This window comes from Mustela lutreola, chromosome 15 (assembly GCF_030435805.1).
Source record: "Mustela lutreola isolate mMusLut2 chromosome 15, mMusLut2.pri, whole genome shotgun sequence".
In the NCBI taxonomy this organism is placed as follows: domain Eukaryota; kingdom Metazoa; phylum Chordata; class Mammalia; order Carnivora; family Mustelidae; genus Mustela; species Mustela lutreola.
The window spans coordinates 24,155,400-24,175,137 of NC_081304.1; the positions used below are offsets into that span (position 1 = coordinate 24,155,400).

The 19,738-nt window shown below is 53.5% G+C and overlaps 2 protein-coding genes across 5 annotated transcripts in view; both read right to left on the reverse strand.

Annotated features, from left to right (window-relative positions):
• Positions 1-19,738, reverse strand: part of HOXB3 (homeobox B3) — a 41,888-nt gene extending 22,150 nt beyond the window's left edge. Inside the window, exons 1-2 of one of the 4 annotated variants that reach the window (XM_059150007.1) lie at positions 19,591-19,738; positions 3,123-3,298 (exon numbers count right to left, since the gene is read on the reverse strand). The gene's annotated coding sequence lies outside the window, so the exon portion shown is untranslated. Of the gene's footprint in view, positions 1-3,122; positions 3,299-3,455; positions 4,651-11,691; positions 12,140-19,590 lie in introns of those variants that run through there. The other 3 variants (XM_059150006.1, XM_059150009.1, XM_059150005.1) reach the window with 3 other exon arrangements.
• On the reverse strand, positions 4,793-11,681 carry HOXB4 (homeobox B4). Its single transcript, XM_059150019.1, has 2 exons — positions 7,247-11,681; positions 4,793-6,405 (listed from the first exon to the last, which is right to left on the reverse strand). Exons 1-2 carry the CDS (start codon positions 7,701-7,703, stop codon positions 6,107-6,109), a joined length of 756 nt encoding a protein of 251 aa, XP_059006002.1. The 5' UTR covers positions 7,704-11,681; the 3' UTR covers positions 4,793-6,106.

Consider the following 19,738-nt stretch of genomic DNA (forward strand, 5'->3'; position numbering starts at 1 on the left):
ACTGGCTCCTGCCCAGGCAGCTCCTTGCAAGATCCTGGCCACGGATCTATTACAAATGGTCCCCTATAGGAACACAGTCCACTAAAGTCTGAAAGAAAAAAAAAGAAAAAAAAGAGAGAGAGACGGAGAGAGATAGAGAGGGAGAAAGGAAGGAAGAAATAAGCAGGAGCATGGGAAGACAGCACTCTCTGAAACCGAGAAATTGTCTTTGAAACCGAGAAATTGTCTTTAAGGACAAGAAAACAGCAGAATGACAGGAAGGCACGCCAGGCAGGTTCTGTTAAAATGCCCACCCTCTTTTCGGATCCTGGGAATGTCCATGTTCAAATAAACAAGCGCCTGAGCGCGAGTGGAGCGCTTTCTTGCTGCCGATAAAGCGAACGTTCATTCTGCAAGAAAGGCGAGATTGATTTACGAATCTGAACGCTCCGGTTTTATGGCTGATCACAAATCCGTCAGCGCTCAACTCACGCTGGGAAACTTCCCAACTCTGTTTTCCAACCAGACTCCCCTCCCCAGCGTGCCACTCTTCCCAGGGAGACCCACCACCGGCGCTGCCTCCCCGGCTCGCTCGCTCGCTCGCTCGCACTCGGGCAGGACTGGGGCAGCCCCTCTGTCCCCAGAGGTGCAAGTAGGAGGCCAGCGGCAAGGGCCCAAGAACTTGAAGGGAAGAGAGGGCAAAGATGAGGGGTGCCGCTGGAATTCTAGAAGGTGAGCCCATCCAGCTGGGGAGCCTGCTGGAGGTGCTCAGCCCTGAAAAGACTGGGGGTCTGGGAGTGAGGGAATAGGGAAATCTCGAAGCTCTTGCCTCAGTGGTTGAAACCCTTGAATGAACCCCAATCTTCCCTTTCATTGTTTCCTTCCTCTTTCCCTTTAATGGACCCCTCACACGGCAGAGAGCACCTCCTAAAGTCCCAGGTGGCTACAGCTTCCTCACCTGGGCCTCTAGAGGGCCCACAATAGCTTATCTGCCCTTCTGAGTAATGGGTGCACATCTGACATGCGCCCCAAACGTTTGCAGCCCAGGAGCGGCCTGACCCCCTTTCTACTCACTCCCTCTTCCTGCCTGAGACCTCCAGCCCCTGCGTGGATTCCCCCACTCAGGGACAAAGGAGATGGTACCAACAGATACTAGCTATTTCTTGCCTGAGTTAGAGACCCCAAGTTACAGGAGACAATTTACAAAATGCAAATCAGTACCCGACACACATCCCAGCAAGGTTCGGTCTCTCCTAGTTTTAACTGAAGGAACATTTCCTCTCTTCCCAGCTGGAGTCTGTCTGTCTGTCTGTCTGTCTCTCTTTGTCTCTATCTCCTCCTAAAATAACGGCAGCTGGTGTGGATTTTAAGATGAATCAGAGTAGAATAGAGATTTGGAAAGGCTCCATGTTAGCAAATTCTCCACCCATCTCTTAAAATTAAAAGTTGCTAAAACTTTGGTTAATGTGGCAGAGCTGTTCCTGGAAATGGGCAGAACAGCCTGTCCTGACCCTTCTCCCACTTCTCTTGCTCCTCTGGTGGGAAGGCATCCATGGCCTCTGTGAGTCGCTGGGATGGGGCTGGGGATTAGGGGAAGAGGGCACAAGCGACTCTAGGATTAGCTTCCTAAACAAAGGAACTTCAGAAAATGGGTTGAGAAGCTGTGGATTTGGATCTGAGACCTGGAGAGAAAGTTGCCTCCAAGGGACTGTCGGTGGGGGGGGGGAGACTTCCCTCTCTTTAGAACCCAGAGGCTTGTTCCCTTGGCGCTCTGCTGCCCTGTGGACCTCTCCTTTCACCTCCCTTTGTCTCTCCTCCCTCGGCTCCCTCCAAGAGAAGGAGGAAAGGAGGCATGAGTTGGACATGGTGGGGGGAGCAGTTAGAACCTGGCCTGGGAAGGGAGTTCTACACAGAGGGCCAGATCAGCACCTTACTTCCCTCCCCTATCTGTACCCCTGAGCTAAATTTTTTACTCCTTTTCTTCCCAGTGGACAGTCACAGAAAAACAATCCAGAGATTCCCAGATAGCAAAGAAGGGGTTGAGGGCCAGAGGGAGATGCAGAAGGCCGGCCACAGGACAGCCCGGGAGGGGCCCTCTTGGCAGAGGTCTGACTTTCCCTCCTGGGCAGCAGTCAGGAGCCAGGAGCAGCACACTGTCCAGTCTCAGAGAGGTCAAGGGGCTTCCGAGGTCATTTTGTGGTTCTAATACTGAGCTAATCGCCTAGAAAACGTGGCCTCTCCATGAACTCTCTCTCCTGCCAGCCTCCTGCCTCCTAACCCTCAGTGAGCCCCAGGGTAAAAGGGCCAGCACATTTTCAGGTCTGAGCCAGAGCCCGCTGGCTCCCTTGCCTTCAGAAGCAGGGCCCCACAAAGGGGGAACAGAACCCCCAAAACAAGAGAGGAAAAGGAAACCAAAGTGAGCACTGAGCCTCCAGGAAGAAGTGGGGAGCAGAGATGAAGAGGAAGATTCTGGCACCAACGAACCTTGCCTGTAAACGGAACAGTTTCCTGCTCCAGAGTTGCAAATATCTATCCAGAATCCCATGCTAGACACAAGAAAGAAAGAAAGAAAGAACGAAAAGAAAGAAAGAAAATGAAGACATCTACCTATACCCAGCTCCAAGCCTGGGGCATTCCATCCAAGAACTGCATTCCATTTTTCCAGGAGGCGGCAGTGACATCTCCCCGGTAAACAGACATAAGGGACACAAGCCCCCAGTGTAGACAAGCAAAGTCACAGAACACACTGGCCACATGTGCGTGTCCCGAAACACGCACACTTGCACACACACGTGCTGGAGCTCTCCAGGCCCGCCTGCATTTTCCGAAACCCTAAAAGCCCTTCTGAGCTGCCTCCCAAACGACGTTCTCTGGGGTTTTTCAGGGGCTCTGACACCTCCGTCCCAAGCAGTTCAAACACTCTCCAGGTGTGAGGCCCCTCGCTCTCCCTCTGACCCAAGCATCCGTCATCATAAAAGGCAACAAATCTGACCCAAGCATCCACCATAAAAAACCCGGCGAAGAAAGTTGAAAAAGGAAAAGAAGGAGGCAAGAGAGTTTCTTCTTTCCTTTGTAAAAAGAGCTCATAAAACGATTAAAAAACAAAAAACAAAAAAAGACAGCCCAGGCGGGGGCTTTGTTACCTCTGCGCCTCTCGCCTCCTCTGGCCCGAATTCCGCGGATCCCATTCATGACGAAGGGCTGCTTCCAAACTGAGAAAAAAGTTTTCAACTTTATGGTTCCAAATTTTTTCCCCCTCGCAGATCCGGGAGAGCCAGCTAACACTTTTTTCCCCCAACAGCCGGTCTGCGGAGATTTGCTGTTGAATAATAACAAAGGAGAGAGGATACGTATTTAAAGAAAAGAAGTGATTAATGGTTTTCTGTATAATTCTCACATTTTTCTTAGCTCTTGTCTACACAGAATGGCTGTGAACTTTAAGCTCCATAGAAATCTTTTTTTTATTCTATTCATACCTTCCAAGGAGCAGCTTTGATTTGGTTCTATAGAGACATTCCTGGGGGGGCATATGCTTTTTAAGAACTATTTTCCCCCTCCACTAAGGGCGGCCGCATCCCCGGGCAGCTTAAACATCACACCGCGATTCCACCGAAACAAAGCTCGCTGCTCTGAGCCTCCAGGTCTGGGCAATTTTTTAATGAGGCTTCCAGAAGCATTTCCACGGGCCGTTCTATGGCCCTTTCCCGCGCTGTGGACACGGGCCCCTGTGTCCTGGGCCCTACCCAGCCTCAAACTCTCGGGCGCTGCAAACCGGAGGAATACAAAAGAAATAACAATAAAACGCGCTGGTAGAATCAGCTATGTTTATTTTCTGGAGGGAGACAGGACCGACTGAAAAACAAAAAAACCACTTTTAATTGCGAATGCTCTTTTGAGCCCCCAAGCTTTTTGGAGGCGGGTGGCAGTATCCTGGCTGCCACAAGACCAGAGAAACCCACCCCCCTCCCCAGGCTGGAGCCCTCAGACCTTAGCACTTCTCTTGGGTGCTGCCCCAAAGCTTGTGAGGGTCATGGGCACCCCCAACCCCTTCCCCCACTCCATTCTAGGGGTGACTGGGATCTCAGAGACAGAAAGCTATTTGGTCCCCAGTCATACTTTCGATACTTTCTATGAGAAAGAAAATGAAAATTAATACAGGAGCAGGGCTTCACAAAAGAGGCCATTTGTCTTCTTGATTATCTATTTGCTTGTCAGAGTTTGAGCTATGGCACCGGCTAGCTCCTTTGTAATATAAAAATACTCTGAAAACCTGCAAACACCCAGAAACATCTGTGCAAAAAATTAGACTCATTAAAGCTTTAAACACCTCAGAGGAAAACGATACCTTCTTAGGCGGGAGGAAAGAGGCCGGCCTCGCAGAATCCTCCCTCCGAACCTTAATAAGCAAAGAGTCGTCTGTCTAGAAAGAGACAGCTTAACCGCATTTTATTTGCTTATAACAAATAAATCACGATATGAAAGCCTTTGCCATACTTAAGCCTCTCGTGTCCTACAATGAAACATTCCCCCCCTCCATCAGGGATTGGAGTCAGCCCGCCCAGTACTTTCAATCCATTTTTGGACTGAAGGGAAAAAAATTAAAAGCCCCAAACAAAACACACCCACTCCAAAAGGAAAACACACGAGCTACCACAATTTGGAGTCCTCAGAGCTCAAAAGTCCCCTTGGACCCTTTGAAAAAAAATCTTCAACCACTCTAGTATGAGGCCGAATGGACTGGGGTGCTTAGCATAAACGCTGGGTGGCATTTGTATCTTTATACCAAGGTTTCAACAAAAACACGCCGTGCTGGTCACGAGAAACCAAACATTTATTTCTATTGTCACTCTGTACAGGACACAAATTTTCACGCCAACGAAGGGTTCTAGACTCAGGCAGCCCCAGAACTAGGAAGGGGCCTGGTTTGGAATGTCAGAGAGAGAACAGGAGAGAGGACGCACATGGACATAAAATAATAATAATAATAATTAATAATTAATAATAATAATAATAATGTAAAACAATGATAAACTATGGGAGAGGTCTTCACAACATCGTCTCCCAGACCAGGAGGGGCACCACGTTTGACTTGCTAGTTTCACATTCGTTTGCAGTCTAGAGGAGAAGGCTGGGGGCTGTACAACTCTACGTTGGCCCCCAGGTCCCAGAACTCAACTGGCCCCTTGCTCTGCCAGGAATGGTTTGACCTGGAAGAAGAAAGGCCCTCCGGAGTCAGGAGTCTCGGAGTCTCGCTCTGGTCTCTCTCTCTCTTTCTTTTTTTTTCCCTCGGACTCAACTTCCCTGCCTGCTCCTGCTGTTGCCAAGACCACCCCTGCCTCCACTTGTCCCCTTCCTGCTGCCCACCCCCCAGCCCAGCCCAGCGGTGCAAGGGGGGTGAGAAGTCAGTGTTCTCCCTGTGGAGGGGCACCGGAGGGGAGGAGGGTGTGTGTGTGTGTGTGTGTGTGTGTGTGTGTGTTACCGTGGCCAAAACACTGTGCTATCTGGCAGTCACAGGGTGCTTTCGCTGGGTGTCAGGAATAGGGGACAAAGAAAGAAAATCCAGGCTGTCTTCCAGCGGCGGCAGCAGCAGAGGCGGCGGCCGAGCCGGGCCTCATTTGTTAGCCGGGTGTCGAGGTAATGGTCGCCACCGAGGCCCGTCCTCTCCTCGGCAGAGTAAACAAGACAGATGGGCCTGGGCCTGGCGTGATTAAAGATGAAACGTGGATCCATCTTCGCCAAAGCTGAAAGCGAGGAGTGCAACCTCCTCCTATTTCTCTTTCTGTCTTCTTCTTTCTCTTCTTCTTCTTCTTTTTCTTCCTTTTCTTTCTTTCTTTTTTTTTTTTTTTCCCCTTCTTCTTCTACTTCTTCTTCTTTTAAGGAAGAAAGCAAGAGACTTGAACCTTGCTTCTGGGGGGGCCTCCCCCGGCTCCCTATTGTCATTTCTATAAATAAAGCTTCCCCTCCCCCTCTTCTGCGTTTATTCGTGTAAATAGATAAAGTGGGGGGGGGCAGGTAGGTTTTGGCGGACCCAGGCCCCAGGGTCCCCTCCCGCTTCACCCCCCCCGCCCCCCTCCCCGCGCTCACAACCCACACCCGCCCCGAGGTTCCTGGCTCCGCGCGGGGGCCACTAGAGCGCGGGGGGGCCTCCGTTGGGCCGGCCAGGGGGCCCTCCGCCTGAGCCTGCGGTGCCACCCGAGCGGATCTTGGTGTTGGGCAACTTGTGGTCTTTTTTCCACTTCATGCGCCGGTTCTGGAACCAGATCTTGATCTGGCGCTCGGAGAGACAGAGCGCGTGGGCGATCTCCACCCTCCGGCGCCGCGTCAGGTAGCGATTGTAGTGAAATTCCTTCTCCAGCTCCAAGACCTGCTGGCGAGTGTAGGCTGTCCGAGAGCGCTTGGGCTCCCCGCCGGCGTAATTGGGGTTTACTGGACACACACAGAGAGAGGGAGAAAGAGAAAGTTTTATTGCCCCGAAAGGGAGGAGGGAGAGCTCTTTCTTCCAGCTAACACCGCGTCTCCCTCCCTCCCTCTCCCGCCACCTCTTCTTCCTCTGGAGGGGGGTGGGGATGCAAAGGGAAGAAAGCGGGGCCCCCAGGAAGAGAAAGAGACCTCAAAGTTTTGGAGGGTTGTGTTGTCTCCACGTTGTTGTTTGGGTGTCTGGAGAGGGGGTGGGGGGAGTGAGGAATCTTCACAAGGTTTTAATCGCTCCTCTCTGCCCCCTTGGCCTGGGGCCCGGGATGGGAGAACAAGGGGTGAAAGAGGGAGGGGGCTTCCCTAAACCTTTCTTCTGTTAGTTCCCACCCTCTGTGCTCAGATCCCATGTAGCGCCTGACCCCTGTAAAAACTTTTGCCCACTTCTGGAGCCAAGGAGCCAGACTAGAGGAAAGAAAGGAAAAAATAAATAGGGAGAGTTGACTCAACTCTCCCTTCAAATACAGATTACCTCCTCCTCCTCCTCCCCCACCACACACCCCTCCCCAGCTTGCAACTTCACTGAAGACTGCATCTCCCTGGCGAAAAGTCGCTGGTGAGAATGGCAAAGAGGATGGGGGAACCGACTTCAAAGGCGCGGGGCCCACCAGGCCATAAAAATTTATGGGGGATGTAATTATGTGGCTCTGAAAACAGGCGACCGTAAATCTCCGGCAATGGCGAGTTTATAGCGGGGACAATTGGCTTCCCTCAGCTCCCCCCGCCCCATGCCTCCGAGGTCCCTTCGGTGTAAAGCACCGGGGGTGGGAGGGGGAAGGGGTGCCCACGCACTCACCCGTGCTCACGTGAACTTTGCGCATCCAGGGGTAGACGACGGGCTCTTTGCACGCGGAGTGGGACGGGCTGGGGTGCAGGGGGTTCTGGGCGCAGGGAGGCGGCGGGGGGCTGCTGCTGACCGCCTCGCAGCGCTGGCCGGGCTCCGGGAGGAGGGCCCCGGAGGGTGGCGGCGCAGGAGCCCGAGGGGACAGCCCGGGCGGTGGCGGGGGCGGCGGGGGTGGTGGCGGAGGCGGCGGGGGCCCCGGGTCCCTGCAGGCCGCGTAGCGCTGCACGGTGCACGCCGCGCGCCGCCCGAAGCCCGCCTCCGGCTGGAAGCTGCTCTCTCGCCTCTGGCCGCCGGCGTAGTACCCCGGCGAGTGGTCGCTGGGTAGGTAATCGCTCTGTGAATATTCCTCGCACGGAGGGAACTTGGGGTCGACATAGTTTGAGTTGATCAAAAAAGAACTCATAGCCATTAATTTCTGGGAATTGCCCACAAAATATACTAAAATTTATTCCGACCCCTGACTCGTTTTCCTGTTTCCGAAAGCCCTCCTACTTACTGTCAAGTGAACAAAGTTAGGGGCCCACGTGATCCTCGGAGCCAATGACCGTCCCGCCTGCGATTCCCGGATAAGGAAATCTGCTCACCCGGACCCTACCCCAGCCAAAGAGGTTTATTTCCCCTTCTTCTCTTTCCCCCTCCCCACCCACCCAACACCAGGATTTACATAGGGCTCCTGCGGGGCGACCGCCTCCTCCTCTAGCTCTCTCCGGGATCGGAGAAAGAGAGTGAGAGAAAAAGAGGGGGAGAGAATGAAAGGAAGAGGGCAGGGTGCCGCCGGAGGGCCTGTTGGGGCGCTGGGCAGAGAACAATCCTTGGATCCCCTCGGAAGTTGGGGCTCTCGGTGCAGCCCCCTCCTGTCCCGCCTCACCGCCCCGCATCCTCTGCCTCCCAGAGGCCCCCATCCCCTCCTCACGACGGGAAGGAGCCCAGGAGTCTGGGTGGGGAGTTAAGTGAGGGGCAGACTGGGGGCTCCGCTTAGAGAGGGGAACCTACATGGGGGGCGAGAGGGCACTGAACAGCGGGCTTTTCTCCGCAGTCGCCTGGGGAGGGGTAGGGAGTGAGAGAGGAGGCGTCGGGAGCAAGCAGGCGGGTGCAGGAGGGACTTGTCAGAGATGAATGGAACCGCGGGCGGATCGATAGGAAATTCATGCACTAATTCGGGGAGACCTCGCCTTCCAAATCGCATTTAGCTGCGCTATTAGTTTGGCTGTGTCAGTCAGTCCGTCCGTTCCCCTCTCTTATCCACTCCTCTCCCCTTGCCCCACACGGCCCACGCGGGAAGAAACGACTTGGTTTCCCACACTGAACACGAGTGCTGGAGTAAAAATCCTGCAACTTTTCAGAGCACACCGAATAGCAATTTGCTAATTCCAGAACCACCCGAGCAGTGCTAACCACGGTGTCCAGACGTTCTAATTGCCGCTAATGCAGCTGCCTCTGCAGTGAACAGAAATCGCACAACCTTCTGTTGCTGAGGGTAGGAGCCCTAGGATGACCCCCACATACAGTAACACCCCTTAGCAATTGCATATTTCCAGGGCATCTTGTTCAGATCCCAAACGAAAAGGCGACCTCAACATCCGTTTGAAAAACGATTTTCTTTGCCTTCTCGCACTGACGACAATAGTCATTTTTTCCCGATTCTCAGTAAAGCCTCCCTGGTCCCAGAATAGAGAATAAGTGGGCTTGGAGGAGAAGATAAAACACCACCACCACCAATATTAACCTATTAAGAAAAGTGGAAAAGTGACCAAGACTTCCAGGGGCAGGCATGAGAGATTTCAGGTAGAGGATTCCTCCATCCCTAACTAATGAGGAAGGAAAAGAAGGAGGAAGGGAAAAAAAAGAGGAAGGAGTCTTCGAGCAGTCAGTCATCGGATGGTCCTCTTTTTGGGAAAAAAAAAATTCTTCGGGGAAAAAAAATGAGCGGAGTGTTTATGTCAACTACATATTCCCCTAGATACGAATTTGTGACCACAAAATTCCTTACACAAATTCGGATCTACAGGGTATATACAGAAGACAGACAGATCTTCTTGGCCCAGAAATTTTCCAGTTCTCCTACTTTCCGCGCCTTCTTCGTTTGGGGTGTAGTTTCAGTGCTTTGATTTTATTTCGTTTTGTTCTACATTTGAGCTCTGGGAGCAGGAAAAGACACTGCGGGTCCATTTTGGGGATTACAAGGTTTTCAACTCTCTTTCTCTTCTATCAGAAATAGAAGCAGCCGGTCCCGCAAAGGGACGCGAACCTCGGGGCCGCCGCACAACCCTGGGCGGCGCATGAATTATGAGATGTAAACATTAGCTAAGCACAAAAGGAGAAAGGGTCATCCCGAGGCTGCAGCGAAGTCAGAATCAGGCCCTTCTGGGTGCCCTCGCGCCCCTCCCCTCCCCCCAGGACTTTTATTTTTTTTTTTTTAAAGAAAAACAAAACCCCAATCGGCTCCTCCGTGCCCCTCGCAGCCTTTAGTTTGCCATCAAACGAGTATCTAGATATTTTCCTAGGCGCCTCTCGGTGAAGGGAGGAGGCAGAGGCGGCTGGGTGTGAAGGAGGTGTCATAAAAGTCCTTTTGGAAAAATTCAATGGTAAAAAGAGAGAGAAACAGCTGTAAAGAAAAATGCTGGGAGACCAAACAGATGGGGCCCCCGGATATTTAATGATGGGCAATTCCGTTTACAACCTGAGAAAAAGATCAAAGGCGTTTCATTTCCGAATGAAGGGCAATGAGGAACCATAAAAGATGCAGCCAGATGATATTCCGGCCCCTCCCAGCCTCCCGTACCTCCTGGGGCCAGAAAAGGGGAATAATCCCTGAAGCCTGTGGAGGAACCCCGTTTCCCCCACCTCCCTGGCCCCAGGCAGGCTCTTTCTGTCTAAATTTGCTCACTCTGCCACCTGCTAGGGTCTCAGGCAGTGGGACCAAAATGGGGATCTGGTAAACCTGGGGGAATCTGGGGTTTCCCAATGAACTTCCCAAGGGTCCCAGTAACCAATGAATTTACTCAACTGGGAGACTGGGATTGGGCTGGAGGGAACTGAGTCCCAGACTGAAAGCTGAGACCATCACAGGATGAGGGGAATTGGCACAGAGAAAGCATCTACCTTGCTCGGGCTCCTTGCCCATCTCGCTGAGAAATACTTGCCTCCCTAGTGATCAAGTCTGAACGATATCAGTTTCATTAATGAATACAGCGACGACACACAAAAAAAAAAACCCTCGAACCACCACATTGCAGAAGTCCCTGCCCATCCCCAGTCCTGGGACCCTTGCAGGTGGGTTGGAGGAATGCTCCCTCCCTCTTGCCAGAAACTAGGTCCAGAGAGACCTTTTGATTTTTCTATACCAAATCCGGATTGCCAATTTCGGCCTTGGGCCTGATTTCTAACACCAACGCTCTCCCAGCCAGACTCACTTGCCTATATTTGAAAAATCACACACACACATTTATGTTTTAATTATCTTTGCCAAGACAGGGTCCAATAGACCCCCATCGTGGTACCCAGGGAAACTAGAGTCTGGCCCTGGGCCCACAGACAAAAATGCCTGGGTAGAACCACCACCAGCCCCTCAGCGTCAAGGAGGGATCTTTCCAAGTCTTGTCAAAGGCCACTTTGACACGACCACTTCCAACTAGCCAGGCCCCTCCCCCACCCCATACCTCCTGTTCTTCTCAACTCGCTCGCTCTCTGAAACCCGTTTAACTCAGTCGGCTTTTCGGAATTTGGGGAGGGCGCCTAGGCTGCCCACCGGGCCTCTTTGCTGCTCTACACTTCACAAAGGATGCAGCCCAGGTGCTTGGAGCACCCCAAGAGAGAGGTATGGGAGGCAGAGCCACTGCGGGGATGATCCTAGGGACAGAGCGCAGAGATTTTTCTCTGCGGCGCGCTGGGAGCCGCCACCTGCCCAGCCCACCGAGGCGCCGCACCCCCACACACACCCCACCCCAGCCGGGTGCAGCCGCGATGGGTGGGGGACAAGGTTCATCAGCGACTCCCTAGACGGATTTCACCAAAACCGGAGGCTGCCTCTCCCCTCCACCCCCAAAAGAATGCGAACACGAGTACTCATCATAAAAATAAGAAAAAACAAGGGCTCTCCGTGCGCGCGCGCCCCGGGCCACCTCCCCTGCGCTCCCGGGTCGTTCTCTCGCTGGCTCGCGGGCCGCCTTCCCCTGGCAGCCACAGGTTGCTAAAGTGACCTCTCGCGGTTCAGCCCCCTCCACCGACCCGGGCGCGCCCAGCCCGTACGGAATCGTCTACCTTTTGTCGCCAGGGAGAGAGCCCAGAGCCAGGGAGGAAAAGCGAAGGCCCGAGGAGGCGAGCCCCCAGCCGGCCGGCGCCCCGGAGGCCGCACGGAGGAGCGGAAGGCCCGGAGGGGAGCGGGCAGGAGTACTCACCGGGCGGCTCCCCGCGCCCTCCGGCCGCAGACCCGCCCGCGGGCCCGCTCGGCCACAGATGAGCTCGCTCTCGTCCACTATTGTGTGTGCGGAAAACCGAACCGCGGCTGCGGGCACCGCCGCTACGGGCCCCCTTGGAGGCCGGAACAAGACTTTTTTTTTATGTGTTTTTGTTTTTGAAGCGCAAGTTTTCGTATTAATCTCATACTTTGGCAGTCTTTGTTAAACAGCGAGGCGCGTCACGAGGCTCTCGAACATTTTAATAATTTTTAGACGCCGTGACCTACGGTTCACCCCTCTCCGGGCCTCCCCCACGAGCAGGCAGTTACTATAATACGCTCGCACAGTTCGCTCGGTCATATTGAATTTTGCGCAGGTCATTACTTGGGAGAAAAATGACGGAGCAGGAATTTGATTCAGCTCATCCTCTCCAGCTCGACTTCTTGCCAGAACCTTCTCTCCCCTTCACCCAATCCCCCACCCCCAAAAAAGTCCCCGGCCAGCCGGTAGGTCGCAGCCTACCCCACGGCTGCCTTGATATTCCAACATTCCTATTTTCTGGGCAGTTCCGGTTCCCTGGGCAAAATGGGAGAAGGTAGAGGTTCTCTTTGGGGGCCTGGGAGGAAGAATGGCACCTGGAGAATTGGAAATGTGGCCGTGGGACTTGGGGTCCCAGAGAACAGGCCTGAGCCAGAGCCCCCTTCCCTCCTGCCTTCCCAGTTAAATGGCTTTGTTGGCAAGGCCTGTATCCCTGCCCCCTTGTACACTCCATCTGCCTTATTCCCTCCCCCAGTGCCAGAGATATCCCATTTCTGCCCAAACTTTGGAGGTTTCAGGGCCTCAAGAATGACTCCTCCTCCTCCTGGGGCTGAGATTTGGTCCCTAGACCAACACATCTGGGGAAGACAGAGAGACTTCTGAGAGAGGAGCTGGACAGTGCTGGTCAAAGTGGGGGACTTGGTTTTCAGAGACTTTAATTTCCCTTTAAAAACAAAACAATACACCGTCTCCCCAATTTTTGTTTAAAACCTCTTCTCGTCTATACAGTAACTCCTTTGCCTACCCCCACCACTGCCACAAAAAGGTACAGGAGTAAAGCAAGGACACATTAAAAATACTCAGAGATTTCATTGGTTTGTCTCCCAAGAATTAGAATGCTTGGACTGTCAACAACACATTTTCTCCTTTCTCCAGCCTCCAAGGGACCAGCAGAGGTAGGGTCAGGTGACTCCCTTCCACCCAGTTTAAGTCTAGGGAGAGTGTCTTCAGGGAGAGATCCCTCTAGTACAAGGAGGTGGGAAAGAACATCCCCGGGCACCCCGCTTGGCTTAGGATGGCAGAGGACTTTCTTTCCCCATCCTGAGGCCCCCTGCAGCAGAGGCTCTTTGGCTGTTCCAGGCTATTCCACAGAACCATACATTTGCTAGCATTCTGCCTGGAAAAAGAGGGAAAAGAGACAGAGGAGGAACAGAAGGAAACAGAGTCTCTAGTTCAGCCTTTGACCTCTGCCTCTTCTGGACCTCAAGAATTCCTTCCTGGCCTGACTCCCTAGAGCAATTTGTCTCAAGGCTGAATAGAAATGAGGACCCACACCTCTTTGGCGAAGTCAAAAACTGGGGCAAATTGATTTGAAATTTGACAGTAAGTTGTTGCCTCTTCTGGTCCTATTTCAAAAGGTGTCTTTATGCAAACTCTCGGGTTATCTCTCTTCTGGCAGGGCAAACACCCACAGCGCACCTCCCATATCCAAGGTTTGGAAGAGAGACTATGATGACATTTCATAACGAGACAAACAGTCATTTAAAGACCAAAAATAGGCATATACCCTGGTGTTTCAATTACAGAGTCTCTGTAAACATTTTACTCATGAGCTAAGCCTAATGCATAGATTCAAGGTTCATTTCAGGCTGCTCATTCGACTCCAGTTAAAAAGATCTCTGTGAGGCCATTCAGTACTTTTCCTTCTCAATTCTCCTCCCTCCTCCAAATAGGAAGAGAGGGATTCTGGATGAACATACAAGTGGAGGTTTTGGAGAGAGTGTGAGGATTAGCAAGCCAGCATTCTTTCAATATCCAACTTCTTAACAACAAGCAATTTGGAAAGAGGAAAGGGAGTTTAGAAACCCTCCTGTCCTGGTCCACAGTCATGGACTCTAGCTGTCTGGACCCATCCTGGGGGTTAGGAATCCCTGAAGAACAGGCCAGCCTGAGGGATGGGGGGGAACTGGGTGGGGCTGATGTTGGTAAGAATTAGGCCTTCACCTTGGAAGCCTTCTTTGACCCCATCAAATGTCCTGCAAGGACACATGGGTAATTGGATTTTTTTTTTTAATGTGTGCGGCTGGGTAGGTTTTAATTAAATTTTATATGGTGACTCAAAGGTTATCTTTGGGAGAGAAAATTGCGCAGAGGGTTCTCCGTGCCCCCAGCGCTCTTGGGCAGGTCCCCACCCCACCAGCTGGTAGTGGGGTTGGAGAAGGGTTTCTCCCCCACCCCAGTTTATCTGCCTCTCTCCTCCTCCCCAGTTCTGCTCCGCTATTCCCGAAACACACACGTCTTCCTTACCTCCAGCACCCCTTGCTCCCTCTCCTCTTTCTCTACTCACACAGCCTCCTCCCCCTGCCCAGACCGCCCCCACCGCTAGACGCCGCCAACGCCGCCTGCTCACGCACGCTGTAAACTTTTGACCCTCCAACTTTGCGACCCCTCTGGCAATAACACTGGCCTGACGGCCCAGGGTCTCTTTCTGCTACGGCCGGCTGCAGAAAACCAAGCGCAAAACGCCTTCCGTGCCCCTCCCCCCCCTACCCTCCCCAGACCCCCATTAAGGGCCTTAGATCTGGGGAAGAGGAGTCTTCTGATTATTAAATAACTTCTTGGGGAAAGATGCCACCCCACTTCCCACATCGAACCCACTTCCCACATTTCCACAGGCCTCTCATGGAGTGCCTGGGAAAGCTTTTGATGACCCACCACTCCATTCTTGTCCCCCCACCCCCACCCCGTGGGGCTGCAGTTGCTGGGTGTGGAGACATACTGGATGCAGTATGACTCTTTGGCTGACCTGGAGAAGGGAGTTTCTGGGGTGAAGAGTGGAGAGAGCTTGGAGCAAAAGTTCCTTGAGAGCGAGGGGGCCACAGTCCCCATAGGGCTGGAGAGGCAGAGATCAGTGTCCAGGCCCTATGAGACCCAGCGGGCCCGGAGCCACCTTGCACCGCCACTCCGCTCGCTGGCGCCTCGGAGGCCCCAGCCTGGCTGTGAACTTGGTCTAAGGCGGACTCTACTGGCAGCTCGGGGACGTTACAGCCTCTGCCTCTCGGCCAGCTCTGGGGCCGCACGAGCGACCTGCACTCTTTCCGTTTCCCTTGTGCCCAAATATCCCTTTCTAGGACCCCACCTCTCACAGGGAAGGGTTCATTCCTCCTTCCCTAGTGGCCTTTTAGGGGACAGGAAACGAGAGTGAATTAGAGAGGGACACGCAGAGAGAATGGAAGAAGCCTGCAGAAACTCCAAAATACAGGGATTATCCGGCACCTCGCCTTCAAGCCCCAAGGGGAGATGTTCCCACATGCTGGCACTTTTCCTCCACTTTCCCCCCAGATACTGCCTTCCAAACTGAATCCTCCCCTTCCCACCTGGCCTGGGCCATCTCTTAACTAAGCAAGCTGGACCCGGGCCTGCCCAGGTCCCTTTCCTCCCTAGACGCATTCATCCCTAACCCCACGGGACTCCAAGGTCAGGGATGGCAGCACTCAAAGGCAGCCTCGGTGTTCATTGGCCAGAAACGGGGTGGAAGCTATGTGGGCTCTGCCGGAATCCACGGGGAGAGCAAGGCCAGAGAGCGGCCCGGCAGCCTGGGAGCCATTTCCAGGAAAGAGAGGCTAGAGGATGCTGCAGAAGAGTGCATTTTCCTCCCCAAGAGGAAATTTGGGAGAAGAAGAGACTGGACAGAGAAGCCTAAAACAGAGAAAAGGAGGGGGAAGGTGGGGGAGAGATTAAAACTTGTAAAGGTGGTGATATTCCGGGTCTGACAGGTCCCGAATTGCCCGAAGTCCAAACTCTCCAGTCTCCGAAATCCCCCATGTCCCCCTGGGAGCCCGCAATGTGAGTCCCGATAAATTTGCCAAAAGGAAGAACGAAAAATCAAAAAATCGGCCTAAACTTGTCGACATGCCGAGCCCCCGGCCCAGGCCGAGCGGCGGAGGTGGCGGCATCGCGGCCCGGGGCGCGTAATGTATGCGGCAGCGGCTCGGAGCCCAAGCAGGCCGGCGCTCCGGCCGCGTCTGCTGACCTCTGCGTGATCCCGGACTCTATGAATTATTGATGAGATATGAGCGTTGATTTCCCCTTTCAGGATGCAAACTCCATTATATTGTTAAAATGGCGATTTAATCGTTGAGAATAGCTTTGGTGTGGGTTTTTTCCCCCAACTCATTTGCGCCTCCTTCCTTTTCATTTAACTGTCTTAATTAAATCCTTTAACAGATTTTAATCACTTTTTGGAGGGAGGGGCAAGAAGAAGGGGAAGGCCATCGCTACTACCACCACCACCAAACACTAAAAAGAAAACAAGCCCCCGAGCCATAAAAAGCTTCTACCTTGGGGAAGTTGGAAGGAAGGTGGGGAGGAGTCCTTAAGCCCTCCAGCAACAACGCACTGGGAACATCCACCAAAGGATCCATCCCTCGGAGGACAGCCTACGTCTGACAAGGAAGGGTCAGCCCTGAGAAGTGTTTAATTCCATCCGGAGAAGATTTGTGTGTGGACTCTGGCTGAGGACAGTAAGACACACTTGCCCCTGCGGAGAGGAGCAGGGACCTCAAGCCTGGGGAAGGCCACATGACTCTGGTGGGGAAGATATCTCCAATCTGGGCCCCAGGAGCACTTAGGGAGAAATGTCCATTTTCCTTAAGGGCCCCCTATTTCTTCCCTCCTCCTCCCCAAGCAGCACAGTTTCCAAGCTGGTGTCTGGGTTAATTAATATGGATGTGTAACAGAACTGCAGCAATCAATAAATCCGGCTGTGGGCAGATCCCAGCCTCCAAATCTGATTACTTCTAGAAACTCCAAAAATGGAGAGAGTGGTCCTAAAGGATGGGAGGGGTGCTTCCCAGCTCTGTCCTCCTCGGAGGATCCATTGGTTCCCCAAGCTGAAAAGCTCATGCAGGGAAGCCTCTTCCTCTCTACCCCAGAAGGGACTGAGTTTGGGAGATTGTTCTAAGTGGGCTGCCTTCTTTCTTGTTCCAAATCCTTGGCTTCTGCTCCAGCATCTAGACCCTAGGGATAAAGGGACCAGGCCAGGAGAGGAGCCTCCACACGGATCTTGCCCCCACCCCCAGTGAACACGTTCTCACAGCCAGGGAAGGGTTAAGTGTCCCTGCTGCAGTTATGGAGAGGAAGCCGATAAAATATGGGCGCTCGGAACTCCAGGGCCGGCTGGCTTTCCTGTTTACACTTCTTTATACTTCCTCCCACTCCTCGCACAGAGAAACAAAACAAAACAAAACAACCAAATCAAACAAAAAATCCAAAATCAAATTGTCTGCTGAGAGGTGGTCAGGCAGGCCTTGGAGGGGCAAAGCCAACTACAGCCTAAATCCCTGGCTGCCTCCTTAGCGCTGCCCAGGTAGAGGGTGCAGTGTGGTTCGGCGGCTGGGTGGTGGGATCTGGGCCAAAGGGTGTCAGCCTGGGGCTCACAAGGTTGAGGCCTGGACCGAGCTGGGGAGGGTGAAGCAGGTGGGTGAGGAGGGAGAAAAGAGTCCTCCAGATTGAGGAGCAGCTTTCCCAGAGAAGGTCTTAGGAAAGCCAGGAAGGGAGGGCACGGGTCTGTGGCCAAGGAAGAGTTCCTTTGCACCAGAAACCCCCCTTTCTCAGCTCTCCCCCTCTCTCCCTGCCCCACGCCTTCTTGTCGGGTTTCAAGGGAGAACATTGCCCAGAGAACCTGAAGCAGGGAAGAGGAAAACCAGCTAGGGAGTTCTTCTCCGGGAACTGCTTAGAGGAGGAGGAGACCCTTCAAGAGTTCTGACCTCCGGGGGCGGAAGTGGGCACCCCCCCACCCCTGCCGCTCTTCGCCATTCCGGAAAATCTGTCTAGATATGCCCAGCAGATGTCCCGGGCCACCAGGCCCACACATTCTTTATCAGAGTTTGCAGAGCTGACATAGAAGGGGGGAAAAAAAATCTTCAGGGGCAGGCCTGGTGGTCTGGGGTTTCTGCGAGAGGGTGGCGGCATTGGAAGGAGTCCAGGGCACACGGGAATGGGGGCTCCCAGAAGGCCCCAGGTCAGATTCTGCCCCTGCTGCACCCTTCCTCTGTACCCTGCGCAACTCATCTGCCTTGTCCAGAGTCCAAGCCTGTGGAAGCAGTGCCTCCACAATGTATCGGTATCTTTAAAATGATGCTGGGGACCCTCTGGGAGCTGACCAGAGTCTCCTTGCCAAGGAATACAAATGCCTCATCATTCTTGGGGAAATTAGTCTTCAAATCAGGGTGGGGACCCCAAGCTCTCTGTCCTCTTGGCTCTCAAACCCGTCAAGGTTCTCCTGTAAATCAGGCCTGAGCAGGGACTGGAGAGCTCAGGGAACAGAGAATGGCTACAGGGATGAGAAGAAAGAGACAGAGAGTGCCCGGTGTCCTTCAGTGGGAAATCGGGGCAATCTCGTGGCCCTCCCCTTGTCCCAAAGATCAGAAGCTCCTCAAGGTGCCACATGTCCAATTCTAGGGACTATTCCCAGGAGGTGGTAAGCTGAATCGAGAGATGGAGGGCTGGCAAAGACAGAAGGAACAGGGTGGTATTCCCCATGGGTCTTAAAATTGGGGGTCAGTCTGGTGGAGAGGAGGCCTCTAGTTTAGAAGAGGGTGATTTACCCTTAGAAAATAACAGGCCCCCTGGGGGTCAAATGATGAAATCCCTCTGGTCTGTGGTGCCACAAAACAAAGGGGCTTTTAAGGGTCTGGTAGGGAGAGAAGAAGAGGGAGGGAGAGGAGAGGATAAGAGAACCTCTCTGATTTTTTCTCTCCTGCTCCTGAGTCCCCCCCTTTCTTTCCCCCACTCCCGGGCAGGTGGGGTCTGTATTCTTGAGCAAGTTTTATTTATGCGGGGGCCTGCCAGGGATCTGCTGAAATATCTAAACTCCTCCAGGCAAGGGAAGAAGCTCTCCCCTTTCCCCCAACTCCTGATCAGGAATTAGGTCTGGAATTTGAGGGGATTGTACCCCCTCTGACCCGCCTCAGAGCCAAGCAGAAGGGCTGGCTTGGAATTAACAGGCCGAAGCTGGGTGCGAAAGCGCCCCACGCCCCATTCCGGGTAACCCTCATGAGGCCTTGGAGAAATGGGAGGTACCCCCCTCTCACAGCGTTCAAAAATCTGAAAGCCTGAGAGAGCCCCAGGGCAAGGCAGCCCACAGCAGCCGCTTTAGCCTTCCTGGTGCTTTTTCTCAGCTCAGATGTATCCAGATAAAAGTGCCCAGCGGCGCGCCCCCATACACCCCTGACAAATGAACGTCGTAAAGTTTCTTTCCTGGGAGTGGGGGGAGATGTCCGTCTGAAGCCACCCAGCAGTGAAGTGGGCCCCCACAAGGGGCCCTCCTTTCAAGAGTACACACCCTTCCCTCTTGCCCCCTAAATTTCCGAGGACACGGAAGGAACCCACCCGAGCCCTATTCCCCCACAAAGACTCAGACACGCCTGTGAATAAAAACCAGGCACCCCTGCCGCTGAGGCCTTACAGCAGTGAGAGCCCCCACTTCAGACGCCCAGCCAGTCAGAAGTTGGTGCAAAAAGCAGACTAAATGTCCCCCACTTGCTCTCCTACAGCCCTGCCCCGGAGGCGAGATTTCCTGCCCCGGGTTCCAAGCCCCAAAACTGCAGGGGGAGAAAGCGAAAGCTGGAAGCCACTTACCGCGGGAGTGCCGCCACCGCCTTCTGGGCTGGGAGAGCGCTCACCTACCTCTGCCCCCTTCCCCACCACGGCGAGCAGTTAAAGTGTCACTTAACATTCTGGAGAATGTGAAATATACCGCGCGGTGTCAACTCCCCAAAACCATAAA

Coding starts and splice junctions, on each gene's coding strand:
- HOXB4 (XM_059150019.1), bottom strand. CDS start 7,703: ATGGCTATGAGTTCTTTTTTGATCAACTCAAACTATGTCGACCCCAAG. Junction 6,406..7,246: donor CAAAGTTCACGTGAGCACGG/GTGAGTGCGTGG, acceptor GTGTGTGTCCAG/TAAACCCCAATTACGCCGGC.